General features: G+C 41.9%; 1 protein-coding gene across 8 annotated transcripts in view; it reads left to right on the top strand.

Annotated features, from left to right (window-relative positions):
- Positions 1 to 27466, top strand: part of RCBTB1 (RCC1 and BTB domain containing protein 1) — a 96189-nt gene that overhangs the window by 39814 nt on the left and 28909 nt on the right. For 2 of the 8 annotated variants that reach the window (XM_047865197.1, XM_047865206.1), the window contains exons 8-12: positions 1046 to 1237; positions 13638 to 13708; positions 20079 to 20154; positions 20269 to 20435; positions 21028 to 21178. In XM_047865197.1, coding sequence (XP_047721153.1) covers positions 20310 to 20435; positions 21028 to 21178 — 277 coding nt within the window. In that variant the 5' untranslated portion in view covers positions 1046 to 1237; positions 13638 to 13708; positions 20079 to 20154; positions 20269 to 20309. Of the gene's footprint in view, positions 1 to 1045; positions 1238 to 1891; positions 2045 to 13637; positions 13709 to 20078; positions 20155 to 20265; positions 20436 to 21027; positions 21179 to 27466 lie in introns of those variants that run through there. The other 6 variants (XM_047865171.1, XM_047865188.1, XM_047865216.1 and 3 more) reach the window with 6 other exon arrangements.

The raw sequence follows: 27466 nt of genomic DNA on the forward strand, positions 1-27466 counted from the left end.
TCAGCAACCATGTCTCATCCAACCTTTTATCCTCCAAGATGTTCCAAGTGTGGCATCTGGCACATAGTAAGCAATGAGTGCTCAGGAAATATTTGAGGACTCAACCCAAAACCTCATTTTTTTCCCAGAAACCCTTTTCTCAAACACATGTTTTCCAGAAGCCCTTTTGATCAGATTGTAGCCTAAAGAAACTGACTTTTTCCCCCTTTAAACAGAGTAGGCTCAAAGAATTTTTAGTAAATTCAATGAACTGCTACAACCTTGGTTGAGCCACTTCACTCAGTGCATATTGAAGGCACTGTAGTAAGCCCAGATGTCTCATTTCAAAGACTTTACAATCTAGGGAAGAAGATAGCAATAGACAATTTACCTCTTATAGGAAATGTACAGTACATTTCTGGGCAGTCTGAGATTAGTTTATCAGAATCTGTAGTTGCCAGGAAATTAGGAAAGAAGTTACACCAGACACTGTCTGAATGAATTTCAGTTGCTGGAGCTGTTGAATCAGGGAGGAAGATGAAGAGAAGGAAGACCAGAGTGGGTGGTATTTGACCAGGATTTTAAAAGATAAGCTTAGGAGACTGATGTGTACCTTGGGGGTATGGTTAAAGATAACCAGAGCCCCACAGTACTTAAAGCAGTAAAAGCAGATTTTATTCAGGAACTATTATTGCAATAGGAGAAAAGAGACCTCAGTCTAGAACTAGGCTTACTTGCACTGTTGCAATAGTCTCTGAATACAATCTAGTTTTAATGCTTTAAGTACTGTCTGACTCTGGTTTTCTGTAAGTGGGGAGAGGGTAGTGATTCAGGGCATTTCAGATAGAGGCAAAAGAATGAACGAATGGAAAGGCGAGAAAAACAACTTAGGGAAAAAGTTAGTAATCCAAAGAAAGCTGAGTAGTCAAGGAAAACAGGAAATCTCTGTAGCCAGAGCCTAGAGTACTGTTGAGTAAGTGCTGGAAGATGTGGAAAAGCAGCCTTCTAGTAGATTAACGGAGTTGTTTGGTGATACTTAGAAAATGTTTTTCTGTTTATTCAACAGAGCTCAAGTGGGAAAGCTTAAGTTTCAACAAGATTGCTTGGAAAGTTATGCCAAGACGTTTGGACTTTATTCTGTGGAGCGAACTGGAGTTTTCAAAGAGCCGTGCAATACCTAACCAAGAAGATTGTGGTCTCCATAGATGACAGGCTAGGGCAGCATGAAGCTCTCCCGGCCTCAGTTTACTCATTTATAGTAAGAAAAGGGTTGTGTCATTTGCTGTTTTAGGTCCTTTCCAATCCTGACAGCCTGCTTCCGAGGTATCTGTGCCTTCCTTTCATCATCTGGGCCCCGTGCCTCACTTTTCCTTCTGATCGTGGTCCAGCTGCCACCTTCCCTCCCCACCCTCAGGTCCTGCGCAGGTGTCCTTTGACCGGTCGGTCAGGGCGCGGGGGCGGGGAGGTCATCCCTGAAATATAAGGAGTATCTCCTCCGACTACCTTTGTCCCGGGTAGCACCATCAGGGTAGTGTCTAGAGGAAGTAGGGCGCGCTACGGGGCAGGGAAAGGAGTTTCGCGTCGCTTTTCCGTCCTAGGTCCCTCGGGGTGGCTGGCCGGCCGCCCCCACGGCCAAGCCCTCGGGCTCCCTGAGACAAAAGCCTGTGAGTCTCTGCAGCCACCAAGCGCCACCACGACTCTCCGCAAAGCTTCGGGGCAGGACTAGGACAGCCAATCGGCTTCCAGCGAAGCCCCGGGCCGCCTGGCCTAGAGCCCCAAAATACTGACTCGCAGCCACCGCGGGGCGGGCGGATAAACCCCGAGTCCGCCCAGCGCGCGTGGCGTCGGCGTCACGTGAGGCGGCCCGGCCACGTGACCCGGCGGCCCGGCCCCTGGCGCCCTCTTACCCCACCCCCCTCACTCCGCTCCACCCCTTCGCCGTCCGTCCGCACCGCTGTTCTCTGGCGACTCTCCGGGCCGCCGAGCTTCCGAGATCCCCGCGGCGCTCCCCGCGGCAGGGCCCGGCCGGACGGCGCGAAGCAGCAGCTGGCTGCCCAGGTAGCCGGTGGGGCGCGGGCCCGCGCTCGCGGGGGGCGCTTCCGCCCCTGCCCTTCTCCTTGCTCTCCCTTCCCCCCGGGCCGGGCTGGTGTGCCCCGTTCTCCCACCTCCTCCCTCCCTCCGGCTGCGGGCCTGGGCTTCCCGGCCCCCGGTCCGCGGGGCGCTGCGACCCGGCGGGTGGCGGGGCCACCGGCGCGGCACCGTTAGCAGCTTTGCTGGCGTTTTCTCCGAGGAGGAGGGAGAGGGTGCAGGGAGGCTAGGGAAAGTTTTCCCTGCTCCCTCTCTTTTTTGAGCTGCTAGGACGCGGCTTTGCTCACAGCTGCAGCCTGTTACCGCTCTGGGCGCTGTTTTGCTGAGAAGAGACCTCCCCTCCGACTCTCCTCCCCATCCTCTTTCGGCCTTTCCCAAGATCTTAGCATCTTCTCCTTCATCTCCGGGGAGGGTGGTGGTATCACAGACCATATTCTCCACCGTCTCCCTTTCCCCCACAACACGGCCTCCACAACGGGGCATTCGCTTAGGGACCTTTATCCAGGAGTGCGGCGAAATAAGTGAAATATTTCTCTTGTCCTGCCTTGGGTACACTAACCGCTCTATTTTATGTGAGATGACCATCTAGGCACGCTGTGTTCCGCTCCCGTAAGTGGCTTTTTGTGTATGTTTGTTTGCATGCGAGACCTTCCGAAGCCCTCTTTGCAGCTGGGAATTGCAGTTTTTAAAGCAATATTGTAATGTTGCTTTAAAAAAAAAAAAAACAGGTTCAGAGTCTTATTTGACTTTGGCCTATTTATTTTGGGGGGAGGAGGATTATAGTTCTTGGAGGCAAAAATTGTGAGTTTCTAATCCTGTTGTGCATTGTGGGATAGTAACATCAAGGTATATATCATGCAAAAAAGAGTGGAAAAATGAGCTAACCCTGAGGGAGGTTTATAGTGTGTTTTAAACTTTAGAAATATCTATTTGAAGTGACCACTGGGTGAATTTCTCTGCTTCGAAGTGCTTTCAGGGTTGAGTAGGTAACTGTATATTTTCATTCTATTAATCCGTGGCATGGATATCTTTTATTCCATTGTGTGAATACCGTCTATTAAGTACTTCTAGACAGGTCCCATTTCTTGTTCACTCTAGAAGAAGGGTATTAATCATTAACGAGATTTCTTCCACAGTGATTTTTATGTGTGTGACCCAAATGATAAAGTTCTGGGAACTTCAGAAAGCAAATGGCTTTAAAAAGCTATCAAGTTTGCAGCTTAAAAAAAAAAAATCTTAAAAAATTTTAAAGTAAAGAGTGCTTATATGTTGCAGCAAGAGCTTGGCTTCATCTTAGTAATCAGCAGCTCAGGGGCACCTGGTTGGCTCGGTCCATTAGGCTTCCGACTTCAGCTCAGGTCATGATCTCATGATTTGTGGGTTCGAGCCTGGTGTCGGGCTCTGTGCTGACAGCTCAGAGCCTAGAGCCTGTTTCCGGTTCTGTGTTTTCCTCTCTCTCTGCCCTTCCCCAGTGCTCTCTCTGTCACTCTCTCTGTCTCTCAAAAATGAATAAATGTTAAAAAAAATTTAATCAGCTCAAGCTGGGAAGTCTGAGACCATGTCCTCCTTTATCTGAAAGTCAGAGTGGGGAAGATGAAACTGAAGGGAAGTCAAAGACCATCATCATCATCATCATCATTATTATTCTGTTTTTCTATGTACTGCATTAAATAGTAAGTCAAACATGGCAAACAAGGTTTGGGCCCTAATGGAGTCTAGAGTCCAGGCAGGTCCTTACTACACATTTAAAAAATATTCTGTGGTTTAAAAAAAACAAAACTAAAAATGTTAGATATTGTATACATGTTGAGCAGTGAACAGGAGGCGTATGATGAATGTTGTTTGACTTCAACCAGAATAGATGTCACAGAAGAGGTCAGTTAATCAAGTCGGTTATCTAAATCAATTATGTGTTTGACCCACAACATTTTAAAATTAAAAAAAATTTTTTTAAATATTTCTAAGTATATTAAGTCACAATATAGACTTTTTAGATTTTGAAAGGAAACAAAGAAAATTTAGAAACTAAAGCAAAAAGAAGAATGTACATCACCTGTAATTATACCATCTAAAGATAACAGTTAATATTTTGGGGCATATATCCTTTTTGCTGTATGAGTTTACTGGGTTGCTGTGTTCAGATAGTGAGATTTCAGGTTGTAAGGGATACTGTGATATCCAAATCTACTTCATACCTGAGTCTAGGAGAGCCAGTAGCAAAAGTTTCAGTATTAAAGAACTTAGTCAAATCTATTTGATTTTGAGTTTAGATAGATTTTGATAGCAAGAGTTCAAATAGCTAGGGATACCTTTATTTTTTTTAGTATTAGATTTTACTAAATGAGATCATACTCCTGCATACCTAATAAATTGTAAGGCGTGAAAGGACTTCAGGAGATAATGAATTTCATTTGGGAAAGACTGTACTCCGAGCATTCCTGAAAGATGGCGTCTATCCTCCTCACAACCCCAGAAACGAAGATTCCGTGGCTTTCCTGAGACTAGCATTCTATGGGGGCAAAAGCGTATGTTTGCAGAGATGTTCTTTTCAATACTTATGAAAGTGTTTTAGTTTTGGAGATAGTCTGACCCCCTTCTAGTGCTTCAGTCGTGAACTCAAATAGCGTAGTGGAAACATCTAGTAATATTGTTTACAGCTGTGGTGGTGAAGTGTTTCCAGCCATTACTGCCAGCAGTTCCTCCCATCCCTAGGCTTGACTGCTGCACCTCCCATTAAGAGATGGAGTCTGTGTCTGCTCCATTTGAATCTAGGAGAGACCACCTGCAGTGGCTCAGCTGTGTGAGTGAGGCCTGTGTCAGCCTTAGTTAAGTTCCCAGTGCCCATGACCTCATGAGCAACCTCAGCCGAGTTACTCAAAACACAGAATTGAGAGAAATAACAAATTGCTCTTGCTTTAAGCCACTGAGTTTGGGATGGTATGTTACTCAGCAAAAGATGATTGAAGCAGCAGCATAGCACCCTTGGTGTAAAACTAGTTCACTTATAAGTCAGTCCCAGGATGTGATCCCTGAGCGAAAATTGTGGTCAGCATATGGAGTAGCGTGCCTTAGTGATAAATCTCTAAATTATTAAGTCTTTACTTCGTGTTTACATAAGGATATACTTATCAAATTAGCTTAACCGAATACTGTGGCTATATCTTGTGCTCTACAAGCTAACTGGGTAAGTCATAAATCATTTTGTGTAATTGGTTATTATCATTTTTTTAATGTTTATTTTTTATTTTTGAGAGAGGGCGTGCTAGCGGGGGAGGGCTGGATAGAGAGGGGGTACAGAGGATCTGAAGCGGGCTCTGTGCTGACAGCAGTGAGCCCGATGCGGGGCTTCAACTCCTGAACCCTGAAATGATGACCTGAGCCGAAGTCAGACACTCAGTCAGCTGAGCCATCCAGGCGCCCCTGGTTATTATCATTCTTAAGTTAACATGTTTTAAAGGAATTATCCATTATTGAGATGATGGGTGTGTGGTGTTTTCTTACAGTTTGTCATTTGATGAATTTAGTACCATGATTGTAGTTGTAAGTACAGTACACATGTAAGATCTGCAGTGAACTCATGTATGAGAGGTGCTTTGTTCTCAAGGAGGGTGAATCTTAGGCAAACTGTTGTTTCAAATGTGGATATTACTGGACTTTCAACAGATAATGTATTGTTCAGGAGCACTTCTCTCATTGTGTTTAAATGAGCAACTGCCCATTCCAATTCTGGTTAGATCAGTTTAAGAAAAAAACCCACTTCACTGGAGAAGAAAAACTTGGAGGAGATCAGAGGGGTACTTGTACAGACTTCTGGTTTCCAGCTTCCCCTGGGCTCTTATCCCCTTTATTGGTTTCTCTGTCAGTACTCTTCCTGCTTTAGACGTTAGACCATTTCCATTTTTTTCCCTCCACTCCACGTTCTATTGCTACCGTTCCTCTTACTCTCAACAGAAAGCCTTCTCTCTTTCTTCACAGGGAGAAATAGATGACTTCAGAAGAGAATGATCCAAAATGCAAATCAAACCCACAATGAGATATTACCTCACATGCGCTAGGATGGCTATACTAAGAAAGACCATAATAAGTGTTGGCAAGGATATGGGGCAGTTGGAACCCTCATGAGTTGCTGGTAGAAATGAAAAATGCAGAGAGAGGGGAGAGAAAGGGAAGAGAAAGAAATTGTTTCCAACTTCTGGTGCCTCAACCGTGAAATTCACTTCCATCTGTATCCATCCTTCTTCTCTTTTGTTTTCACAGAAGAAGCTCCCCCTTTCTATAGCTTCTCTTGCACCTCTGCTTCAGATTCCACTTCCTGTTACTTATTTAGTGCTTATGTCCTGCCCTTATCTTTCTCTTTTACTGGGTCCTTCCTGTGAACATTTAAACATTTTAAGTTTCTTGGGGCACCTGGCTGGCTCCATTGGGAGAGCATGTGACTCTTGATCTCAGGGTTGTGAGTTTGAGCCCAACATTTGGTATAGAGATTACTTAAAATCTTAAAAACAAATTAATAAGTAAACCTTTTTAAGGCTCTAATATGTTTAAAATAAAAAGGTGACCCAAAATACATCCTTCAGTTTCAGCCAATTTTACGTTTACTCCTAGCAAATTTTCTTTTCCTTCACAGTCAGACTTCATGAGCAAGTTGTTTATAGTCATTGTTTTCACTTCTTCACCTTTCACATGCTCCTCAGCCTGCTGCAATCTGGTCTTGTCCACCCACAGCTTCACCGAAATTCATCTCGTGAAGGTCATCAATAATTCTTGCTAAATCCAGTGGGCATTTCTTAGTCCTTGTTTTGGTCTCAACAGCATTAGACCTTGACCTGCCTCCTTTGTGTGATGCTCATGTCCCTAGGCTTCCATGACGCTATTCTCCTGGTTTGCTTCCTACTCTGCCTGTTCCTTCACAGTCTCTTCCGCAGGGGTGTTCCTTGTCTCTCTGCTGTTCGACTTTCTTAGAGTTCTGCCCGACATCCTCTTCTCATCTTACTCCGCGCACTTTTCCCTGGGCGATCTCATGCCAGATTTCCACATCTTCAATCCAGATCTCTTTCTTGATCTTCAGATTTACAAATCTATCTATTGGACATATCCACTTTGATATCCCACAGGTGGCTAAACTTAAAATGTCCAGGGTGGAATTCGTCATCAACCCTGAAATTTGCTGTGTTCTGGGTCCTAGTGAGTGACACTGCCGTTCACTCAGTTACTTAAGCTGAGCAGCTGGGTATAATCCTTCGCTCTCCTTTTCCCTTATCCAGCTCCTCTTCTTCCATTCAGTCAGTTGCAGAATCCTCTTGAGTTTGTCTCCTGTCCAGGTTTCTCCATTTCCACTTCCTTGGTACAGGCTTCTTTTCTTTCTTTCCTGGCTTGCTGTAGCCACCTTAGGCTCCCTCTGAGTTTTCTTCATCAGCATCTGGTCCATACATTCAGCCAAAGTAATCTTTAACGGACGTACATCTGATCATACCACTTCCCTGCTTAAGACCTTTCGGTGATTGAATGTTGTTCATAGGATAAAGGCTAAGCTTTTTGGCTACAGCCATGCTAAATTTCTTTCAGTTCTTCCACCTGGCATATACATTCACTGTTCTGGTGTTTCCGTGGCATTCAGAACTACCCATGAGAGCAGTGGCCACTCTGGTGTACATCTGTTTATGTGCCCAGACCTCTCTGACTCCATGTAAGTTTTGCCAGGGTCAGGGGAGGGTGTCGTGGTGTTGGCTTTGTGTCCTTTTTACTTGGAGGACATTCAGTAAACTTTCATTGAAGGACTACAGTATGGTTCTGCCTGTCCATTGCTGGAATTTTAGTTTGGCACTAGGCCATTGCAGGGTATGGTTGATACTACTCCTATGACAGAGGATAGTAGATAAAATCACATTAGAGAGCTATTCACGTGGGACGGGTTATGATACTGTAAATAGATTTGAGCCTGGGTCCCTGTATTCCAGCTTTGAACACATTAGAAAAATAAAGTCTAGGGGCTCCTGGGTGGCGCAGTCGGTTAAGCGTCCGACTTCAGCCAGGTCACGATCTCGCGGTCCGTGAGTTCGAGCCCCGCGTCAGGCTCTGGGCTGATGGCTCGGAGCCTGGAGCCTGTTTCCGATTCTGTGTCTCCCTCTCTCTCTCTCTGCCCCTCCCCCGTTTATGCTCTGTCTCTCTCTGTCCCAAAAATAAATACACGTTGAAAAAAAAAAATTAAAAAAAAAAATAAAGTGTAACTGTGTTCTATCCATTTCTTTAGGCTTTTGGCCCATCTATATTTATGTAATTTATTTTACAAAACCTTGAATGTTTGGTGAAACAAAGAACAAAACTATAGAAATTACTGCAAATCATGGAAGTTTTTTGTTTTAAAAATGAAAGTATCTCATAGAAGCAATACTTGTATAAGATTATAGTCAACTTCACAACCCTGGATATCTTTTTTTTTTTTTTTCCCTGCTAATACTATTGCCACTGGGTTGTTTGCTTTTAACCTGAGCGCATGGCTTCATTTGAATTATTTCTTCATTTACAATGAGCTGTCAGATTCCATGTCCTAGAATTGCCTAAAGTTTCTGTGCAATGAAATGAAAGTGGGCTTTTGGATGATGAGGATAAAGAATTGCTTCCAGAAGCCGTAATTGCAAATTGTGTTTCAAGTAAAGTAACTTCCTGGCAGTTGGGAAATGACATATGTCTTCTCCAGTGAGTAACACATTTGAACAAAAGTGATGAGACCAGAGGGTGGTCACTGTGTTAGCAAATTCTAAAACAGTCTGTTTTTATTTTTATTTATTTTTAAACGTTTATTTTTGAGAGAGCAGGAGAGCATGAGGAGGAAGGGAGGGAGAGAGAACACCAAACTGGCAGGGCAGAGCCCAGTGTGGGGCTCGATCTCACAAACGGTGAGATCATGACCTGAGCTGAACTCAAGAGTTGGACCCTTGACCACCTGAGCCACCCTGGTGCCCCAACAGCAGTCTGTTTTTATTTATTTTATTTTATTTTATTTTTTTTAATATATGAAATTTATTGTCAAATTGGTTTCCATACAACACCCAGTGCTCATCCCAAAAGGTGCCCTCCTCAATACCCATCACCCACCCTCCCCTCCCTCCCATCCTCCCTCCCATCCCCCCTCCCATCCCCCATCAACCCTCAGTTTGTTCTCAGTTTTTAACAGTCTCTTATGCTTTGGCTCTCTCCCACTCTAACCTCTTTTTTTTTTTTTTTTCCTTCCCCTCCCCCATGGGTTTCTGTTAAGTTTCTCAGGATCCACATAAGAGTGAAACCATATGGTATCTGTCTTTCTCTGTATGGCTTATTTCACTTAGCATCACACTCTCCAGTTCCATCCACGTTGCTACAAAAGGCCATATTTCATTTTTTCTCATTGCCATGTAGTATTCCATTGTGTATATAAACCACAATTTCTTTATCCATTCATCAGTTGATGGACATTTAGGCTCTTTCCATAATTTGGCTATTGTTGAGAGCAGCAGTCTGTTTTTAAATAAAGGTAGGAGGATGACCTTGTCACCTGTTCATAGACATCTTCATGAAGGACGCCATAAACTCTTTTGGAGAATGCCTCATTCTCAAAGCCCCTCTGTCTTTGTGGATTTTGTCAGGTGTTCAGGGCATTCTCTTGCATTCTTGTAGTAAGATAAGCTTGCAGAAAAGAGAAGTGGATGACAGCTGTCCTAGCAGCTGGGGCACTAAGGGCATCATGTGTCTGAGCAGATCTCCAGAACTTTGTTTCTTTGCAGTACTTATACCACAGAATGGGTGCAGTAGTTAAAAGTGTTTTTTTGTTTTTTTAATTTATTTATTTGTTTTGAGAGAGAGTTCAGGGAAGGGTCAGAGAGAGGGAGAAAGAGAATCCGAAGCAGGCTCTGCGCTGTGAGTGTAGAGCCTGACATGGGGCTTGATCCCATGAACTGTTAGATCATGACCCGAGCTGAAATCAAGAGTCAGATGCTCAACCAACTGAGCCACTCAGGTGCCCCTAAAGTGTAATCTTTAAAAAAAATTTTTTTTAATGTTTATTTATTTTTGAGAGAGAGAGAGAGTGGGGGAGGGGCAGAGAGTGAGGGAGACACAGAATCTGAAGCAGGCTCCAGGCTCTGAGCGAACAGCACAGAACCCGATGCAGCACTCGAACACACAGACCATGAGATCAGGACCTGAGCCGAAGTCGACACTTAACCGACTGAGCCACCCAGACGCCCCCTAAGTGTAATCTTACTTATAAAATTTTGAGGCTGAGTCTGTCTTAGAGGCTCGTCTGGACCTGGGAAATACATTTGGTGTCTAAGTCCGAGGTGTAGCATCTGCTCAGTCTCAAAAAGCCCATCAGAATAAGTATGGAAGTGGGGCTGCCTGGGTAGCCCCCTCTTGAGTGTCCGACTGTTGATTTCGGTTCAGATCATGATCCCAGGGTCGTGGGATTGAGCTCCGCATTGGTGTCTGTGCTGAGTGTGGAGCCTGCTTAAGATTCTGTCTTTCTTTCCTCCTCTGCCCTTCTCCCCTGCTTGTGCACACGCTCTCTCTCTCTTAAATGAACAAAAAATAAGTATGGAAGAAATTGATGAGAGTAACATTTGGCTCTTCTGTAACTTGAAAGGTCTTTTTGAATTTCTTTTGCTGTAGTATAGATGTATGACATGACAAGTTGTAAAGTTGCACCCCAGAAGTTTACCTAAAACTTTAGAGCTTATCTTTGGAAGGCTTACTAGCATTGTAATATAATACTCAAAAACAGAGAAAGATGGCTACACACTTAAGTCTTTTGTGCTCAGACAGGAACTTCCATTGGTAAAAAAGGAAGAAAGCTATAAAAAACCCTCATTCCTGCAGGAAACTGGGTAATCTTCACTGAGGAAATGCTTACATTCTATCATCTGTTAGAACACTAAGAATTTGATTTCTGGGATTTCATGTAGCAGTTTTCTGGGATATATAATTTTCATATAGTTGTAACCTTTGTGCACATATTTTTTTCCATATATACATTAACGTGTGTCACATAGACTATAGATTTGTATGTTGTATTCCGTTGTTTGCTTACTCTACCTGTATTTGTATTCTAGGCTTCTACTTCCTAGGATTGGACTTTCTATTAGACCATAATCTCCTCAAAGGCAGGGACGTAAACGTATTGCTCTTGATGATTTCCCCCAGCCTTCTTGGTGTGTGGGGTCATTGTCAGAAGAAGTAATATATGCTATTACTTTGTTCACGTTGTCATACAGTAGTGCTTATTTTGTAAAGCATCTTAGACTTTATCAATGGCTCATTAGCTATAAATAAATTCCTACTATAAGGCAGCTTAGCAATTTAAACTGATAACAAATAACTGATAACAAATAAACCCATCGAGTTTATGAAAACAGAAAAACCCTATTAGAGATCTTCAGTGAACATGTCAGTGCTTTAATTGAAATAAATTTTTTTTGCAGTTAAATATTTTTTCATATTTGACATAGCTGTTTCAAATAGTCTACACTAGGCTATATCTTGTAAAGAACGCAGAGCCCATTTTTAAACAGATTGATTCGCCATTCAGTCTTTTATGTTTACTGTGAGAAAATCCGCTTCCACGATAAAAAATCATACAGGCTCGCTCCCTGCCCTAAGAATGACACCAGAAGAAGAGAGAGAATCTTGGTGCCAACCAGTTCTGCAGGGTTGTTCACACTATTCAGACCTCTTTTCCTCAGCAAGCTTGTAGGTCGGCAGAAGACAGGTTCTGAGGTGTGCAGTCCCATTGGTTGTGTCCATCTCCTTTGTGCCAGCTACCTCTAGTTGGAACGAGGGTTGAGATCTGTGTGGAAGCCACAGGCTTGTAAGTCATAACTCTTAATTTCTAGTGTTGTTTAATATTGAGAGCATTATGTTATCAAAAACAAAGTTTTCCTGTACTGTTTTCTCCATTTCCTGTTCTTTTGAATTCTGTAAATGTATTCAAATATATTTTTGCTATATCAGTAAAGCAAAACATTCCCCACCTTCCTTTAGCACTAGGGGAATGGAAAATAAATATGCTCTTAGAGGGATCAAAAGATTGGTTGCTACATTACTCCTTTAGTCTTCCAGTTCTAAATGTAGATTTCTAAAATTGGAAGGTCTGTGTTTGTCCTCTTGACTAAATTTGCTTTCAGAGTGTAAAATAAAATAACCTTTTCTTCTCCATGCTCTAGCTCTCTGAGGGACAGTGCTGGTTGCTAGGAAAAGCCATTCCAGGGAATGGGAATTGGATCTACACTACCAGTGGAAGCAGAAAAAGTCTATGGGAATATAGGATATATTTTCAAGTGTCAAAGAAAATAGGGAGATCCAAGCGGGTTGGCATGTTATCCTCTCAGAACGTTACAACTCTTTTCCATCCTCTGCTTGCATTTCTCATTTCTGTTCTTCTACTCTTGCTTTATCTCCATAAAACAACAACAAAAAAATTACTGATTCACCTATTAATGCACAGTGAGTGATAACCGAGGCTGAACATATCAATGCTTTTTACAAGAAAGTACTTCCTAAATAATGGGCAGAAAAAATGTTGCAAAAAGAAAAAAAGATTATTTTATTGAAGTTCTTCAGAGGTTATTAATATAATTGACTAATTACAACTCATTTTTATGATTAACAGTCAAGTCATGGGAGGACTGGTCATCATAACAATTAGTTGGTTTAGTTTGAATTGCTGTATATGCTGGAAAGTCCTAAGAAGGCTATATATCTTTTAGAAATGTTCGCTCAGGATTTCTCTAATCTGAACTTGCCTTACCAAGACAGATTTAATGAATTGTGATTGTACTTTTCCAAAAATAGTTTTTAGGACTGAACCACTTTTATATTTAATTAAAAAAACTGTATCTTTGAGTTTATTGTGGGTTTGTTGTAAACCCAGGGGATCATAATTTGATTTTTTAAAAATGTGGTAAAATATACATAAAATTTCTTATTTTAACCATTTCTAAGTATATAGTTTAGTGACAAATATATTCATATTATTGTGCAGCTGTTACCACTGTCTCCATAGAACTTTTTCATCATCTCAAACCAATACTCTGTATCCATTGAACAGTAACTCCCCATTATCTTCTCCCCCCGGGTCCCTGGCAGCTATGACTGTCCTTTCTGCCTCTAATGAATTTGATGAGGCTAGGTACCTCGTGTAAGTGGAATCGTACAATTGTGTTCTCTTGTGTCTGGCTTGTTTCACTTAGCATGATGTCTTCAGTGTTCATCCCTGTGATAGCATCTATCAGTCATTTCTTTTTAAGGCTAAATAATATTCCATTGTATGTAGATAACCACATTTTGTTTATCCGGGCATCTGTTGGTGGATATTTGGCTTTTCACCTTTTGGCTATTGTGAGTAATGTTGCTCTGAACAGCTATCTGTTCCAGGGCCCTGCTTTCAGTTCTTTTGTGTGTATACTAGAAGTGGAATTGCTAGGCCACATGGTAATTCTGTCTAATTTTTGAGGAACTGACATAATGTTTTCTACATTGGCTGTAGCATTTTACATTCCCACTTTCTACATGTAATTTTATGTTAATAATTCATTTTACAGGTTTGCCTGAAGACTCTGCCACCCTAGGTTGTAAACTTAAGGCAAGAATACTTATTTAAGCTTTTAAAGGGGTAAATATAATTCAAATTTAGTTATTTTAATTATAAAATTATAGTTATAATTAGCATTACAATTATAAATGTTTTTTTTTTTTGGTCACTAAATGTTATAGAAATTTGAAATATATTTGAACAAATATACAAAGAAAATGTCACATCTAATCTCTCCAGAGAAATACATTTGGTGTGTATATATCCTTCTATCTGTATGTATTACACTTTAAAAAATTGTAATCATGTAGTACATATTGTTTTCTAACATAGCTAAGCTGTACAGGGTACGCTTGTTTTTTTGCAGGGTGTTGTGTTTGTTTTGTGTTTAACATGGGAATAAGCTCATAGTTTAGCTTTTTGTTAACATATCCCTTGGGACGCTTCATTTAAGGAATGCCTAGTACTATGGAAGGAAGGGCATTGGGTTGCCTTTCTTAAGACACTTATATCACTGTTGAATACTTACCAAAGTATGTGCCTGTCCAGGGTGGCCTAGGTTGATCAGGCCTTTTGAAGATTCTTCCCTGTTAGTAGTACCTCCTTAGTACATTAATAGAATAACTGCACATATTACTGTTTGAAACATTTAAATTATTTTGCAACCTCCGGGGTGATGATTTAAATGAAATGTAATTGAACTATATTTATATTCCTTTAAAGTGAAATCCATACAATTAGAACCAATATGTTAATACTACTTCATGTTTAGGCAAATTTAGTAGATGTTATAAGACATCAGAGCTGTCATAATACTACCCTCCTTGTGACAGATCCTTATATTTGTTTTCTTTTTTTAATGTTTGTTTATTTTTGAGAGAGAGAGAGAGAGAGAGAGAGGAGAAAGAGAGCATGCGTGGGGAGGGGTAGAGAGAGAGGGAGACAGAAGATCTAAAACGGGCTCTGCACTGAAAGCAGAGAACCTGACCTGAACCTACAAATCTCGAGATCATGAACTGAGCCAAAGTCACTTAACCAACTGAGCCACCCAGGTGCCCCAGATCCTTATATTTCTGAGTCGTTGATAGCCACAGGGTTCATACGTCTGATATAGTTTTCATAACAGATTAAATGTTAATTAATTTCTAGTGATTCCACCTGTTTTAGCTTTTTGGATTAATATATTAATACACACTGTAATTTTGTGGTAGAGGGTCAAACATATGAAGTTGATAGAATGATCCTTAGTATGATTTTCTTAATATTAGCAAAGGTGCCACTATCCCCAGGAAAATAGAGAAATTAAACCTCTCACCACAGTAATCTAATTGGAATGATAATGATGGTAATTTTGAGTCAATTAGAAAATGTTGGTGGTATTTGCATTCGCATTAAACTGCCTTAGTAAAAGATATACCACGTGCCCAAGTTTAGGACTAATCTGTACAGCACATAGCACATCCTGAGTTTTCATACCTCCATAAAACCTCTTTGAGAACCTTGTCTGAATTCTGAGGATACCCTGTTCATGTTATCAGCTGCACAGATTGAGCACTAATGAAGACGTGCTTTGTCCCTTAGCAGTCTGTAGCCCAAGGAGGCACCTTGTGCTCATCCACTCTTGTGAACTCCTTGAGGACAGAGGAGCATTTGGTCTCCAGGGCCTGCCTCCTAGTGGTTTTGGAAGAAGAAAGGAATGAGTGACATTCACAAGGTTTAACCAGGCAAATCCAGATAGATGCATATTGGTGACACATTTTTGAGGGGAGGGATGGGGGGAGTACTTTTTGTATTTGAAGCATTTTAAAAAGCAGATGCTGGTATACATTATTAGACAAAATAAAGTCAGAAGGAAGTAATGTTGAAGACGTTGAGACACTGAAGGGGCAGAACTGATGTTCTCTGATGTAAGAAGTATCAGAGGGGTGGGGGTTGAGTCCTGACTATGTCACTTACTGCTCTGTGACCTTGGGAAGTCATTTCACCTCCAAGCCTCATTCCTCATCTGCTAGGAATGGATTCTGACCTTTCTTCCTTCCAAGACTACTGTGGAGACTAAATGAAACAGTGTATGGGGTGCCTGCCTGGGTGGCTCAGTCAGTTAAACGTCCGACTTTGGCCCAAGTCATGATCTCACAGTTTGTGAGTTCGAGCCCCGTATCAGGCTCTGTGCTGACAGCTTGGAACCTGGAGCCTGCTTTGGATTCTATGTCCTTGTCTCTCTCTGCCCCTCTCCTGCTTGTACTCACTCTCACTCTCTCTCTCTCTCTCTCTCTAAAATAAACATAAATTTTTTTTTAAGGAAATAGTGTGTGTGAAGCTGCCTAGCATAGTGTCTCTGCAGTTCTTGGTCACTGTTCGTTTCTTCCTTCCTGGTCTTTATTTACTTCACTGGATTGTGTTGCTAGGAGTACTTACTTGCTTGGGCAGCATTGCTGCACATGTCCTCATGCGTTCAGAAATCCCCTGTAGCTTGCTCACTACATCTTGAACATCACATTATTGAATTTTATGGGACAGATTTTTGAGAAACCCAGGCTCAGAAAGGTAGGTGGCATGTCACACTGATTGATTAAAAGCCAACCTGGGAATAAAACACATGCCTCAGGATTCTCAGTGCTTTCCACCATGCCAAGGCTATCGGTGATGCTTTCTGCTTTCGTGATGGGTGTGGACGTGTGTATGACCTGGTTTTATATTAACTTCTAAATTACAAGTCTTTGGGAAGATATCTTGTAAAGTAAAGCCTCAAGTAATTTAGCGGTTGGGTAAACTCCGTTCATATAATAAGCCATCATTATGAAAGGTGACTTTTGAGTAGATTACCATACCCTTGGGGCAGAGTTGCCTGTGACTGATTAATGACTTCAGAATAATTGTACGGTTGTCAGGAAATTACAGAAGGTTTGTTTTTTTTTTAATGTTTATTTTTGAGAAGGAGAGACAGAGCACAAGTGGAGGGCAGAGAGAGGGAGACAGAATCTGAAGCAGGCTCTGAGCTGTCAGCACAGAACCCAATGTGGGGCTTGAATCCATGAACTGCGAGATCATGACCTGAGCTGAAGTCAGACGCTTAACCGACTGAGCTACCCAGGCACCCCAGGAAATTGTAGAAGTTTGAATGGTACTGTCCTTTCGTGTTGTAATTTTAAATGTGGTGAATCACATTTTTTGGCAAATTTAATTCCCTCTCCCCTTTTCTCTATTTAAAATTCTATATTACATACAATATTAAATTTTGAGGACTAGCTAGGAAATTTCATATTCTAGGATTTTCATATTCTAGGAAAATTAAAGTTCTGGATTTTGGGGGGGAATTTATCCATCTGCTTATAGACATTTGCACTGTTTCATTTCTGGTGACTCCTTTCCCTGTCTGCTTTGTAAGAGGCACAAGGCAGGCCATTTGGGCATGGCAGGGCATTTAAAACCATCATCCTCAGGGCGCCTGGGTGGCCAGGTTGAGCATCCAACATCACTTAGGTCCATGATCTTGTGGGGTTGGGGGTGGGGAGGGGTTCGTAAGTTTGAGCCCCGCATAGTGCTTGCTGCTCTCAGCCTGATCAGGGCAGAGCTTGCTTCGGATCCTCCGTCCCCTTCTCTCACAGCCCTTCCCTGGCTTGTGCTCATTCTCTCTCTCTCTCTCTCAAAACAAAACAAAACAAAACAAAACAAAACAAAACAAAACAAAACAAAAAACGATCCTCTTGCCATACAAAGAACACAAAAATCAAGAACAAAGCAAAGAACAATAGTCCAGTAGAAAAAATAGGGACTTTATGTAAAAGGATGACGCATGGGCTCTGAACCATGAGGTGAACAGTTCATGTGCAAATTCCGGATTGTATTGGCTTCAGGCCCTGACTCAGCTACTTCCTGGGTTGGGCAAAATCTTAAAATCTTTTTGCTTCCATTTCCTTGTCTGTAAAGTGAGGATTATATGAATTAATAGATGTAAAATATTAAGAACAGTACTTGGCATGTAGTGCTCAAGAAATGTCAGTTATTATTATTGCTGTTATTGTGATTATTTTTTTTTAAATGATGCCCAGCCTCACTCATCATAAGAGAGAATCAAGTTTAAAGAAAACTTAGACACCATGATAATCCTCTGTGTGGTAAGGATGTGGGTAACCAGGTGCTGCCATACATTGTGGGTTATTTCAGTAGAGGACAATTTGAAATAGCTGTTAAAGGTAAAATAGCAATTAGATGTTGACCCAGCAGTTCCGTTTTTAGGAGTTTTTCTTATAGATGTGTGTATTAAAAAAAAAAAGACATGTATTAAAAAATAGTATGTGTAGACAATAATTGCAGTATTGTTTATGTTAGGAAAAGACTAGCAGTGACTTAAATAGTCTCTCAGTAGAAGCAGGTAAATTGTTAACTTGATATAATGGAATATTATATAGTACCATTGAAAAGAAATAAAGTGTCTACATATGCTCATATCGAATGGTTTCCAAGATGTACTGTTAAGAAGGGAAAAAAAGACTTCTACACATACATACATATAATGATTTTGTAAGCATACACTATCCCTGGAAGGAATTAGGAACAACTGTTAACAGTAGGGCCTAACTCTTAGGGCCTTTGAGGAGGGGGTCAGAGAGGGATGATAGGGAAACTTACTTTCCTTTACCTCTTGGTACCAGTTGAAACACATTTTTTCAACATGCTTATTAGTTTTTGTAAAAAAAAAAATATTTATTTTGAGAGAGAGAGCTGGGGAGGGGCAGAGAGAATCCCAAGCACGCTCCCACCTATCAGTGTGGAGCCCAACACGGGGCTTGAACCCATGAACCATGAGATCATGATCCTAGCCAAAATCAAGAATCAGACGCTCAACCAACTGAGTCACCAAGGACCCCTATGTATTTGTTTTTTGGCCTTCCCCAAATCTTTTACCTGTTCCCACCAGCATGTGCATGCTCACACACATGCGCACAAACACACACTTTTCAGAACATCAAATGTTCCAGGAGTCTGGCTCTGTAATGGTGGGGTTTGGCCTGTCCTGGTAGTGTTTAATGCTTTTTGAATATGTGTGTGTGACTCTTGGGGCTTAGCAGTTATCTGGTCCTTGTCATCCAAGTTGGTGCTGATGTGAAAAATCTCCCTGGATGGTGGAAACTGAGGCCTTGGCTAAGTATACCTAAGCCCCATAGGCTCTGTTTCTAGGTGCTATCAGAGGTGCTAGAGCCTGGAACGCCTTGGTCTTGAGCCTGGTTCTCTTGGCTTTTTTTAGAGGTCTGAGAAGAGCATGAATAGGAAGGAACTTCAAGAGTTCTGTACCTCATTAGGAAACCCTGGTTGTATTTATAAACTGGTTCTATTTCAGTTTCCAGAGGTGAGAGTCAGAATGGAAACTCACTTGGCATGGTAGGGTTTTGTGACTGTGCCCCTCCCTGGAATTTCTAGAAGTACTTTTTGATTTTTTTTTTTTCAACGTTTATTTATTTTTGGGACAGAGAGAGAGCATGAACAGGCGAGGGGCAGAGAGAGAGGGAGACACAGAATCGGAAACAGGCAGCAGAGAGAGAGGGAGACACAGAATCGGAAACAGGCTCCAGGCTCTGAGCCATCAGCCCAGAGCCCGACGCGGGGCTCGAACTCACGGACCGCGAGATCGTGACCTGGCTGAAGTCGGACGCTTAACTGACTGCGCCACCCAGGCGCCCCTAGAAGTACTTTTTAACCCTAGAAGAAATTGGGGCCATGACCAGGGTTCTTTGTGTAAAACTCCTTAAACAGGTCAAGTTTAGAATTTTATGGAAACATATATAATAAATGTCTACTTTTTATAGGATACTATTTAAGCTAATTGCTACTTGCATGAAGGCTATAGTCATTAGTTCGAACACGAAGATTAGGGTGAATTGTCTTCCCTTGTTCATATAACAACTTTTTTCAATGTGAAATACAATCTGTAATTATGTAGAAAATGTAATCATAGAAATTAGGATCAGAATATAATACTTATGTTTCATTCAGTATATCTTAGTCTAGTGCTTCTTAATATTTTTGCCACTCTAGACTTAGTGAGGAATGTCCTGTTCCCATCATTAAACAGTGGCTTTGTGTGGCAGTGATTTTCTACAAGAGATGGGGGTCTTTGAGTGTAATCTGGGGGTGGTGGTGGGAGAGTGGGGGGGTAGAGGTAACGATTCTGATTTGTAGAACATTCATGGGTGCACACACACACACTTTCCCCTCTCCCTCTCTCTCAGGCAAGAATTCACTGTCTTAGACAAACTAGTATTGTAACCTTTATCTCAATATTCTAAGGGAAAAAAATCCTGATGAGAGACCCTGGTTCTATCCAGTTAGCATGGTTTCTCTCCATTATCTGCTATCTGGTTGAAAATAAGCATGTATGTAACAGATAAACACCGACTTTAAGTGGGCAAGACAAACAACTGGTTCTAGCAAGTTGTACCTGTCATTGCAGGGAAGGGCCCAGGTTTGACCGTGGAGGAAGGATTGGACAGGTTGCTGGGGAAAGTGAGTGATCCATTCAACCAGAGGTAACCGTTTCTTTTGGAATTAGCTTTTATTTCCTTTTATTAACAGTGTCTTTTTTTTTTTTTTAAGTTAGCATAGTGGTTGATTTTCCCTTGGTATTCTTTTTGTCGTAGCAGAGATGTCAGCTTATTTATAGGAATTACTTGAAGTCAGAGTCATGGTGGATGTAGGAAAGTGGCCAATCTTCACTCTGCTCTCACCTCAAGAAATTGCATCTATTCGGAAAGCATGTGTCTTTGGCACCTCAGCCAATGAAGCACTGTACGTTACTGACAATGATGAGGTAAGAATCTCTCAAAACCCAGAGTGTAATTTTAGGGGGTGAGCTTTAAAATGTGCAGTTTGAAGACCAAGAAAAGGTTGTGGCCAGTTGATCTTTCCAAAATGCAAGCTTACTCATATCGGTCTCTGTTTTGAAATATTTTCAGTGGAAGATCCATAGACACATTCGTTTCACTTTCCCTGGTATGTTTTTTGGTTCTTTATTCCCTTAGCCCTTACCTTTCCCACCAGTCTTTCTCCTACCAGTATCCTAGATGTATCCAGCAAGGCCCCCCTCCTTGTCTTCTGAAAAGGTGGTGGATAAAAGAACCTGAAATTCTAGAAGACCGTGTCTTTGATATAATTTCTCTCTTCTTGCAGTTTCTTGATTTGATACCCCTCAACCCTGTACTAGTCTGAATTTCATAGTACAGCCAAACATTCTGCAACTGAAGTAATGTCAGCACAGGTTGAGTTTTTCTTCATCTGATCAGTCTCTTCCTACCTACTGAGCTGTCACACTGAACTTGAGTGTGTCTTATTTTCAGGGTGGAGAGGGGAGCCTTTGTGTAACTTTAGTCCGAGTGATTCAGACAAAACTGTTTGTTTTCTAGGTCTTTGTATTTGGACTGAACTATAGTAACTGTCTAGGAACTGGAGATAACCAGAGTACACTTGTACCCAAAAAGCTGGAAGCCTTATGTGGAAAGAAGATTAAAAGCCTTAGTTATGGGAGTGGACCACATGTTCTTCTCAGCACTGAAGGTAAAGAGGGAACAAAGTCAGCTTTTCAGTTTGTGAGAAATCAAGTATTGATTCTAAGCTAAGGGGAGATGGGGCCGTATGAAATAATCTTGAATGGTTTATTTCTTTATTTCTGAGAACTGTACCAAACTGGTAAAAGTTAAACATTTCAGTCTAACTCTGGAACAGAGTACGGCTTGCAAATTAGGCAAACGTTAGAATACTTACGTAAAGTTGTGGAAGATTAGATACAGCAGATGAAGTGGCCTTCAGCCTAGTTTTTCACTGGTTTTATATTAGCAAGGGCAACTTTCAGGTTTTACTTGGTACATTTTTATAAAGACAACATAATGCTGATTTCCCTTTCAGTGTGTAGTTTCTGAATCTCAAATTTAAGAAATCTTAGTTTATTCCCTGACATTCATGTGTGTGCCATATGGAAAGAATGGAGGATAGATTCTTTTCCTTTTAATCTCTGCTTCCCCAAGATTAAGACTATACATTTCTTCTTTGGTAATTTATCCCCACTGTGGGCAACCAAAACTCTCTGAAAATAGGTTATTATATATAACCTATATCTTCCCTTTGAATTTTAAGCACATTAACTCTTGTGGTCTCTCTAGCAGAGGCCCTCTGCTTTTTGTGGGGAAGTTTTCTGTTTGTTTCTCTGCCGGTCTCCAGACTGAGGAATCACAGCTTTCACAGCTTCCTCGGGTGTTGCCAGAGGTCTTAGTATTGAGCTTTTTAATTACCTCTAACTCCTATCTGAATGCACTCCAAGTTGTCTGGATCTGTCTCAAGCTGTGAGATCCAGATCTGAGAGTGATTGTCTAGTGAGAATATAACTGGTATTGAGCATAATGAGGTGATGATCTCACTTCCGTGTTGTGTAACCATGCTTTCTGGCATCACACTGGCTCTTTCAAGCGGTTACTACTTTGCTGACTGGTTCTGCTTGTCATCTGTTATGACCTAATGATTTGATTTTTTTCCTAACAAATATCAATCTTAACTAGTCATTGATTTCTGACTGTAAAAAACTGGGGCAGTTTTTTAGAGCAAACACACTAAAACATATGCATTTAAATTCTTGGTTTTCTACAAAGTGGTGACCTTAGGAAATTACAACTCTTGGAATTATTTTCAGAGTCAGAGCATACATACAGAGTTAACCATCTTGAGTGTTACAATAAAGATAAGCATAAATAAACATAAAACATAAAAATATAAATATAATAACTGATTTTCTTGTGGGAATACTTTTCTTTTTTGTTAATTTTGATATGCCACTTATATATTTTAAACATGCACTACATTCAGATATATATATAGTACGTATATTGTGCATGTTATATAGTCAAATAGTTTTAATTTGACTATATAGTCAAATAGTTTTAAAACAAATGAACGCTTTAAACCATCAAATATTTTATGGCTTTTAGTAAAATGCAGAAGGACCTCTGCCTCACCCCTCTTCAGCGTAGAAACTGTTCTTCAGAAGGAACCACTTTTAACTCCTTCAGATGTTTAATCTTGTATTTTTAACGTGCTTACAACTGTTCTTTCTGAATTTTCAATTTTAGATATTATCCTTCCACTTTTTATAATGGCAGATAGCAGTTAGCTTTATTTCCCCTTCCTTCCTTCCCCTGATCCTTTCAATATAGTGATATCACCATTTTAGTTAAATCGATATTTACATTAGTAGGACTCTGTAAGTGTGGTTTATAGCTGAGCCATCGCCTTTCTGTACCACTGTTTGTTTTCCTGAGGTTCATTCACCCATTTTTCTAAAGGTCTGTCATTATGCGCAAATTGGTCTATACAGCAGTGTTGTGTCTCAGCACATCTGAGCTCATCCAGATATCTCTGGAGCCCTCCGTCCCCGTGTTCCAGCCTGCCACATGGCTGTCAGCCTAGAACTTCATTCACCATCATCGTGGAGGTCCCTTCACCTTTGTCCTTTCTGGATGCCCTATTTCTTGTGTCCTGTGTCTTCCTCCTGGGATTATACCTTTATTTGAGTGAAACACTTTTCTCTAGTAGCTTCCCAAGGAAGAGGGTGTGAGAGAAATCTTTGAGATGCTCTTAAAATGTCTTTATTTTACTCACGCAGATTGCCCATTGGTTTGGCTGGGCTTAAAATTCCTGATTGAAAATCCTATTTCCTCAGAATTTTGAAGTTATTGTGCCTCTTGAGTTTCCGGTTTCTTTTGAGATTCTGATGCCATTCTGACTTTAGCTGGGGTTGTTTATTTTATTTTTTTTAATTTTTTTTAATGTTTTTATTTATTTTTGAGACAGAGCATGAGCAGGGGAGGGGCAGAGAGAGGGGGAGACACAGAATCTGAAACAGGCTTCAGGCTCTGAGCTGTCAGCACAGAGCCCGACGCGGGGCTCAAACTCACAGACTGTGAGATCATGACCTGAGCTGAAGTCGGACGCTTCACCGACTTGAGCCACCCAGATGCCCCCACTTTAGCTGTTTTTGCATATGACTGTTTTTTCCTCTTTGGAAGCTATAGAGATCTTTTCTTTGTTCCCAGTTTTCTGAAAAAATCATGGTTATGTACTCATGTAGATGATTTTTAATTTATTGTATTGATCATTCTGTTGACTTTCAGTCTGGAAATTCCTTCATTTCTATAGAATATTTTCTTGTCATATTTCATGGGTAATTCCCCTTCTTTGTTTTCTCTGTTGTCTTTTTGGAATTTTTCTTAGAAGGAAGTTAGAGGATTTTGAACTGACCCTCTTAACTTTCTTATATTTTTGCTCCAATCTACTTTTTGGGAAATTTCTTCAGCTTTATCTTACACCCCTTCTCTCACATTTTCACATTTCTGCTGTTACATTCCCCCATTCTCTTTCTTGTTCTCTGAATGTGCCTTTCTAGAGCTTCCTGTCCTGCTTCATGGCCTCACTATATTCTCTGAGCTGGTATAGGTTACTTTCAAGTCATCCTCTGCTCTCTGCTTTCTTTTTTCCTCCCAGATTGCTTCTTTCTCTTTTGTTTTGGTCTCTGACTTTTCTTGTTAGAGGCTTTCTTTATGGGGCACTCAGTCAAGTGTCCAACTTGGGCTCAGGTCATGATCTCACGATTTGTGGGTTCTATCCCCACATTGGGCTCTGTGCTGACAGCTCAGAGCCTGGAGCCTGCTTCACATTCTGTGTCTCTCTCTCCCTCCCTCCCTCCCTCCCCCCCCCCCCCTTTCCCACTTGCACTCTCTCTCTCTCTTTCTCTCAAAAGTAAATAAACATTAAAAAAAAAAACGCCAAAAATTTGTGATCCTTGGCTGGCTGTCCACAGGTGGGACACAGGCCCTGATCTACATGCTGGGAATACTGGATTCATGGGTGAGGCTTGTCAAGCACTGAGCTTCACTTTAGGGAGATAATAACTGCTGCATTAGGGATGCTTCCAGTGTCACTCCCAATGTCAGTATATGAGCTTCCGTAGGGTGGAATCTTCCAGATTCCGGACCTGGATATGGGGTTTTTTTTGCCAGCTTTCCATTAGCAGAGGAAGGGCAAGGATCTATCTCACTGTTCAGTACTGGACTTCCACTTCTGCTTTCCTCACTACAGTGCCTCACAGCTGTCTTCAGGGCCTCTTTAGATTATTCTCCTATCTCATTTTTTTTTTTTTTTTTTTTTTTTTTGGTCGTGTTATGTGGGAGAAGGGAGGGAAGGAGGTTTGGGCAGAGGGAGAAGTTGGGCTGTAGTGCAGTTACAGTAAGAAATTCACAGCTAGTAAGTGCTGTAGGCCTCTTGTCTTGTACAAGCTTCCTGACCCCACAGGAAGAGGATGAGGATTTGGGGTCTGACTGCTTCTGTTCTTAGTTACACTGGCCCTTAAATCATTTCCTGTGTTGCCTGCTTTCTCCAGTCCCTGGGCCTTCCCGAGATTGCAGGGCTGTGATTGGCTTCTTCTTTTGCAGATGTACGTGTCACCTTCTCTGGTTGGCTGTGTTACCACACCCACCTGCTTCCTATCTTCCAAAATTTTGTTGACCTCTCTCCAGTTGTATTTTCTTCTTTATTCTTTTTTTTTAAACTTTTAATGTTTTATTTATTCTTGAGAGAGAGAGAGAGAGAGAGAGAGCGCGAGCGCATGAGCGAGGGAGGGGCAGAGAGAGAGGGAGACACAGAATCCAAAGCAGGCTCCAGGCTCCGAGCTGTCAGCACAGAGCCTGACGCGGAGCTCAAACTCACAAGCAGTGTGAGATCATGACCTGAGCTGAAGTCGGACGCTTAACCGACTGAGCCACCCAGGCACCCCCCTTCTTTATTGTTGTTTTTGTCCTCAACTGTTTATGCCTTTTTTTTTTCCCCTTCACTGTCATTTCAGTAGGATTTGGGGACAGAATAAATTCAATTCTCCATGCTTTACTGACTTGTGAGCTATTTCTAAAAGACATTTTAGGAATGTTTTGATCAATACTACATTATTACATTGAAAATCTAGGATGTGAGAGCAATCTGGCTGTGATGTTTGTCACTGCATTGATTGCCAGAGTTGATACAGCTGATCTGGCTGGGTAGGCGGGCATCCCCTTTTTCCCTTACCTGCTCCATGTGTGTGTCCCTCCCAAAGCTGGCACTTGGTGGAAGAGGACGACCTTCCCCTATGGAGGAGGTCCTTTCTTCAGTCAAGGGTATACAGGTAGTTGTGCTCCCCTGCTAGAGCCTCCAGACAAGCTCTCAAGGTCCATTTGTAGGAGAACGTAGGGTAGTCAGGCTTCCAAGACTCCAGACATACCCAGATGAGGCGCTGCATGCGGCACCTTTAAAAAATAAAATCTAGTCCCATCGGTGACTACTCTGAAGATCTATATTCACTTAGTATTATTGCTTTACATACAGACCTAGGGCTTGGGGATTTCTTTTTTGTCTTCTAAAGTAAGTTAAATTAGGTTACCTATAAAATTAGTTGTTTGTGATCACTTCTCCAATCCGTGTCCGGTCTCTGAAGGCCAGCTGCGTTCTCTTGAAGGCCAGAACCTCATGGGATGCTTCTCTGTGCTCTCCCTTTCCCATGCTCTCCCCACTCCCCACTTCCCACTCTCCCTTCTAGCCTGGTATGGTTTCACTCTCGTTGTTTGGTCATTTTGTTCATCTCATGAACCTCAAGTGATCCTGAAGCTTCATCCCTTGTTTGCCAGAGACCGTGTGGCAAGAGTAGGGCTGGGCAAAGTGGGTGCTGGTGCCCAGTTGAATGGGGTTGCTTTGAAAGCTTCCCCGGGAAATTGGAACTAAGAGCCATCTCAAGAAGCTCACTTTTCCTATGCTTTATCAAGTGAAAAGGGAAGAAATACCTTCATATACTCTTTTAAAATAGTAAAATAATACATTAAAGAGAAGGTGATTGCCAGGTGCAAATCTGGAGAGGACTGATGGCTGAGAACAAGCAGCTGGCAGCAGTCCCAGCATCTGGGGAATAAGGTCCTTGATCCTGAGGCTCATCTGGGTGACCCTGCACAACGTTCACTCATTCTCTCCCATGCAGTGTTCAGATCCATGGCTTCCTGTATGTTTGGGGTGTAGCTCCTCCAGGATTCTAGTGGGCCTCCTTTCCTAGGAAAGACTTGCTGGAAGACTGTTAGTGGGATGAATTACAGCCTCTGTGCTGCATGCAGCTGGTATCATGGCCACAAGTAATACTCATTGCCTCCCTCCTCCAGCACTCCTTTTAGAGTCTCTTCACATTTGGCTAGCATGTGGCTCAGGGGGCTAACCTGATTGTGTGATCCAGACTCTCATCCTTGAGGGTTATAGGCCCTTAACCATGCTGTACTCTGGCCATGGCTGCTGTACATTTCTGTTTACCAGTACTGTTGGGCAAATGTGCACCAAAAGCACCAAGTTTCACCTCCTTGCCAAGCATTCCTCTCTTGCCTCCATTATATAATAGCAGTTCTACCTCTTTCTGCCGACTAGGTCAGTTGCCCCTGTCAGGAGGGGACTCCTCTTTTTTCCTGTTGGTTCTTTGACTGGAGGAAAGAACAGTCAGGGCCCTACAGAGGGCCTATGGCAGCCGTAACTTAAAGTTCAGTGGGATTCCTGCTGTGTTCCTAGTGGAAGTGTTTCTGCTTAGGGAACTGGGACTTCTAAACCTATAGAACCTACAATTGCAGGGGCAGGAAGCTCAGATTCCCCAAGTCGGTCGCTGGGAATGTTGGTCAGTAGGGTCACTCATATAATCCACTTTGGTTCCTGGATGCAGGTATTCCACCTGTTAGGGACACAGCACCACGTAGTGGTCACTGAGTTAGAATCTGTGCCTGGAGCTTAGCATCTCATCTCCAG

Source organism: Prionailurus viverrinus, chromosome A1 (genome assembly GCF_022837055.1).
Source record: "Prionailurus viverrinus isolate Anna chromosome A1, UM_Priviv_1.0, whole genome shotgun sequence".
NCBI lineage: Eukaryota > Metazoa > Chordata > Mammalia > Carnivora > Felidae > Prionailurus > Prionailurus viverrinus.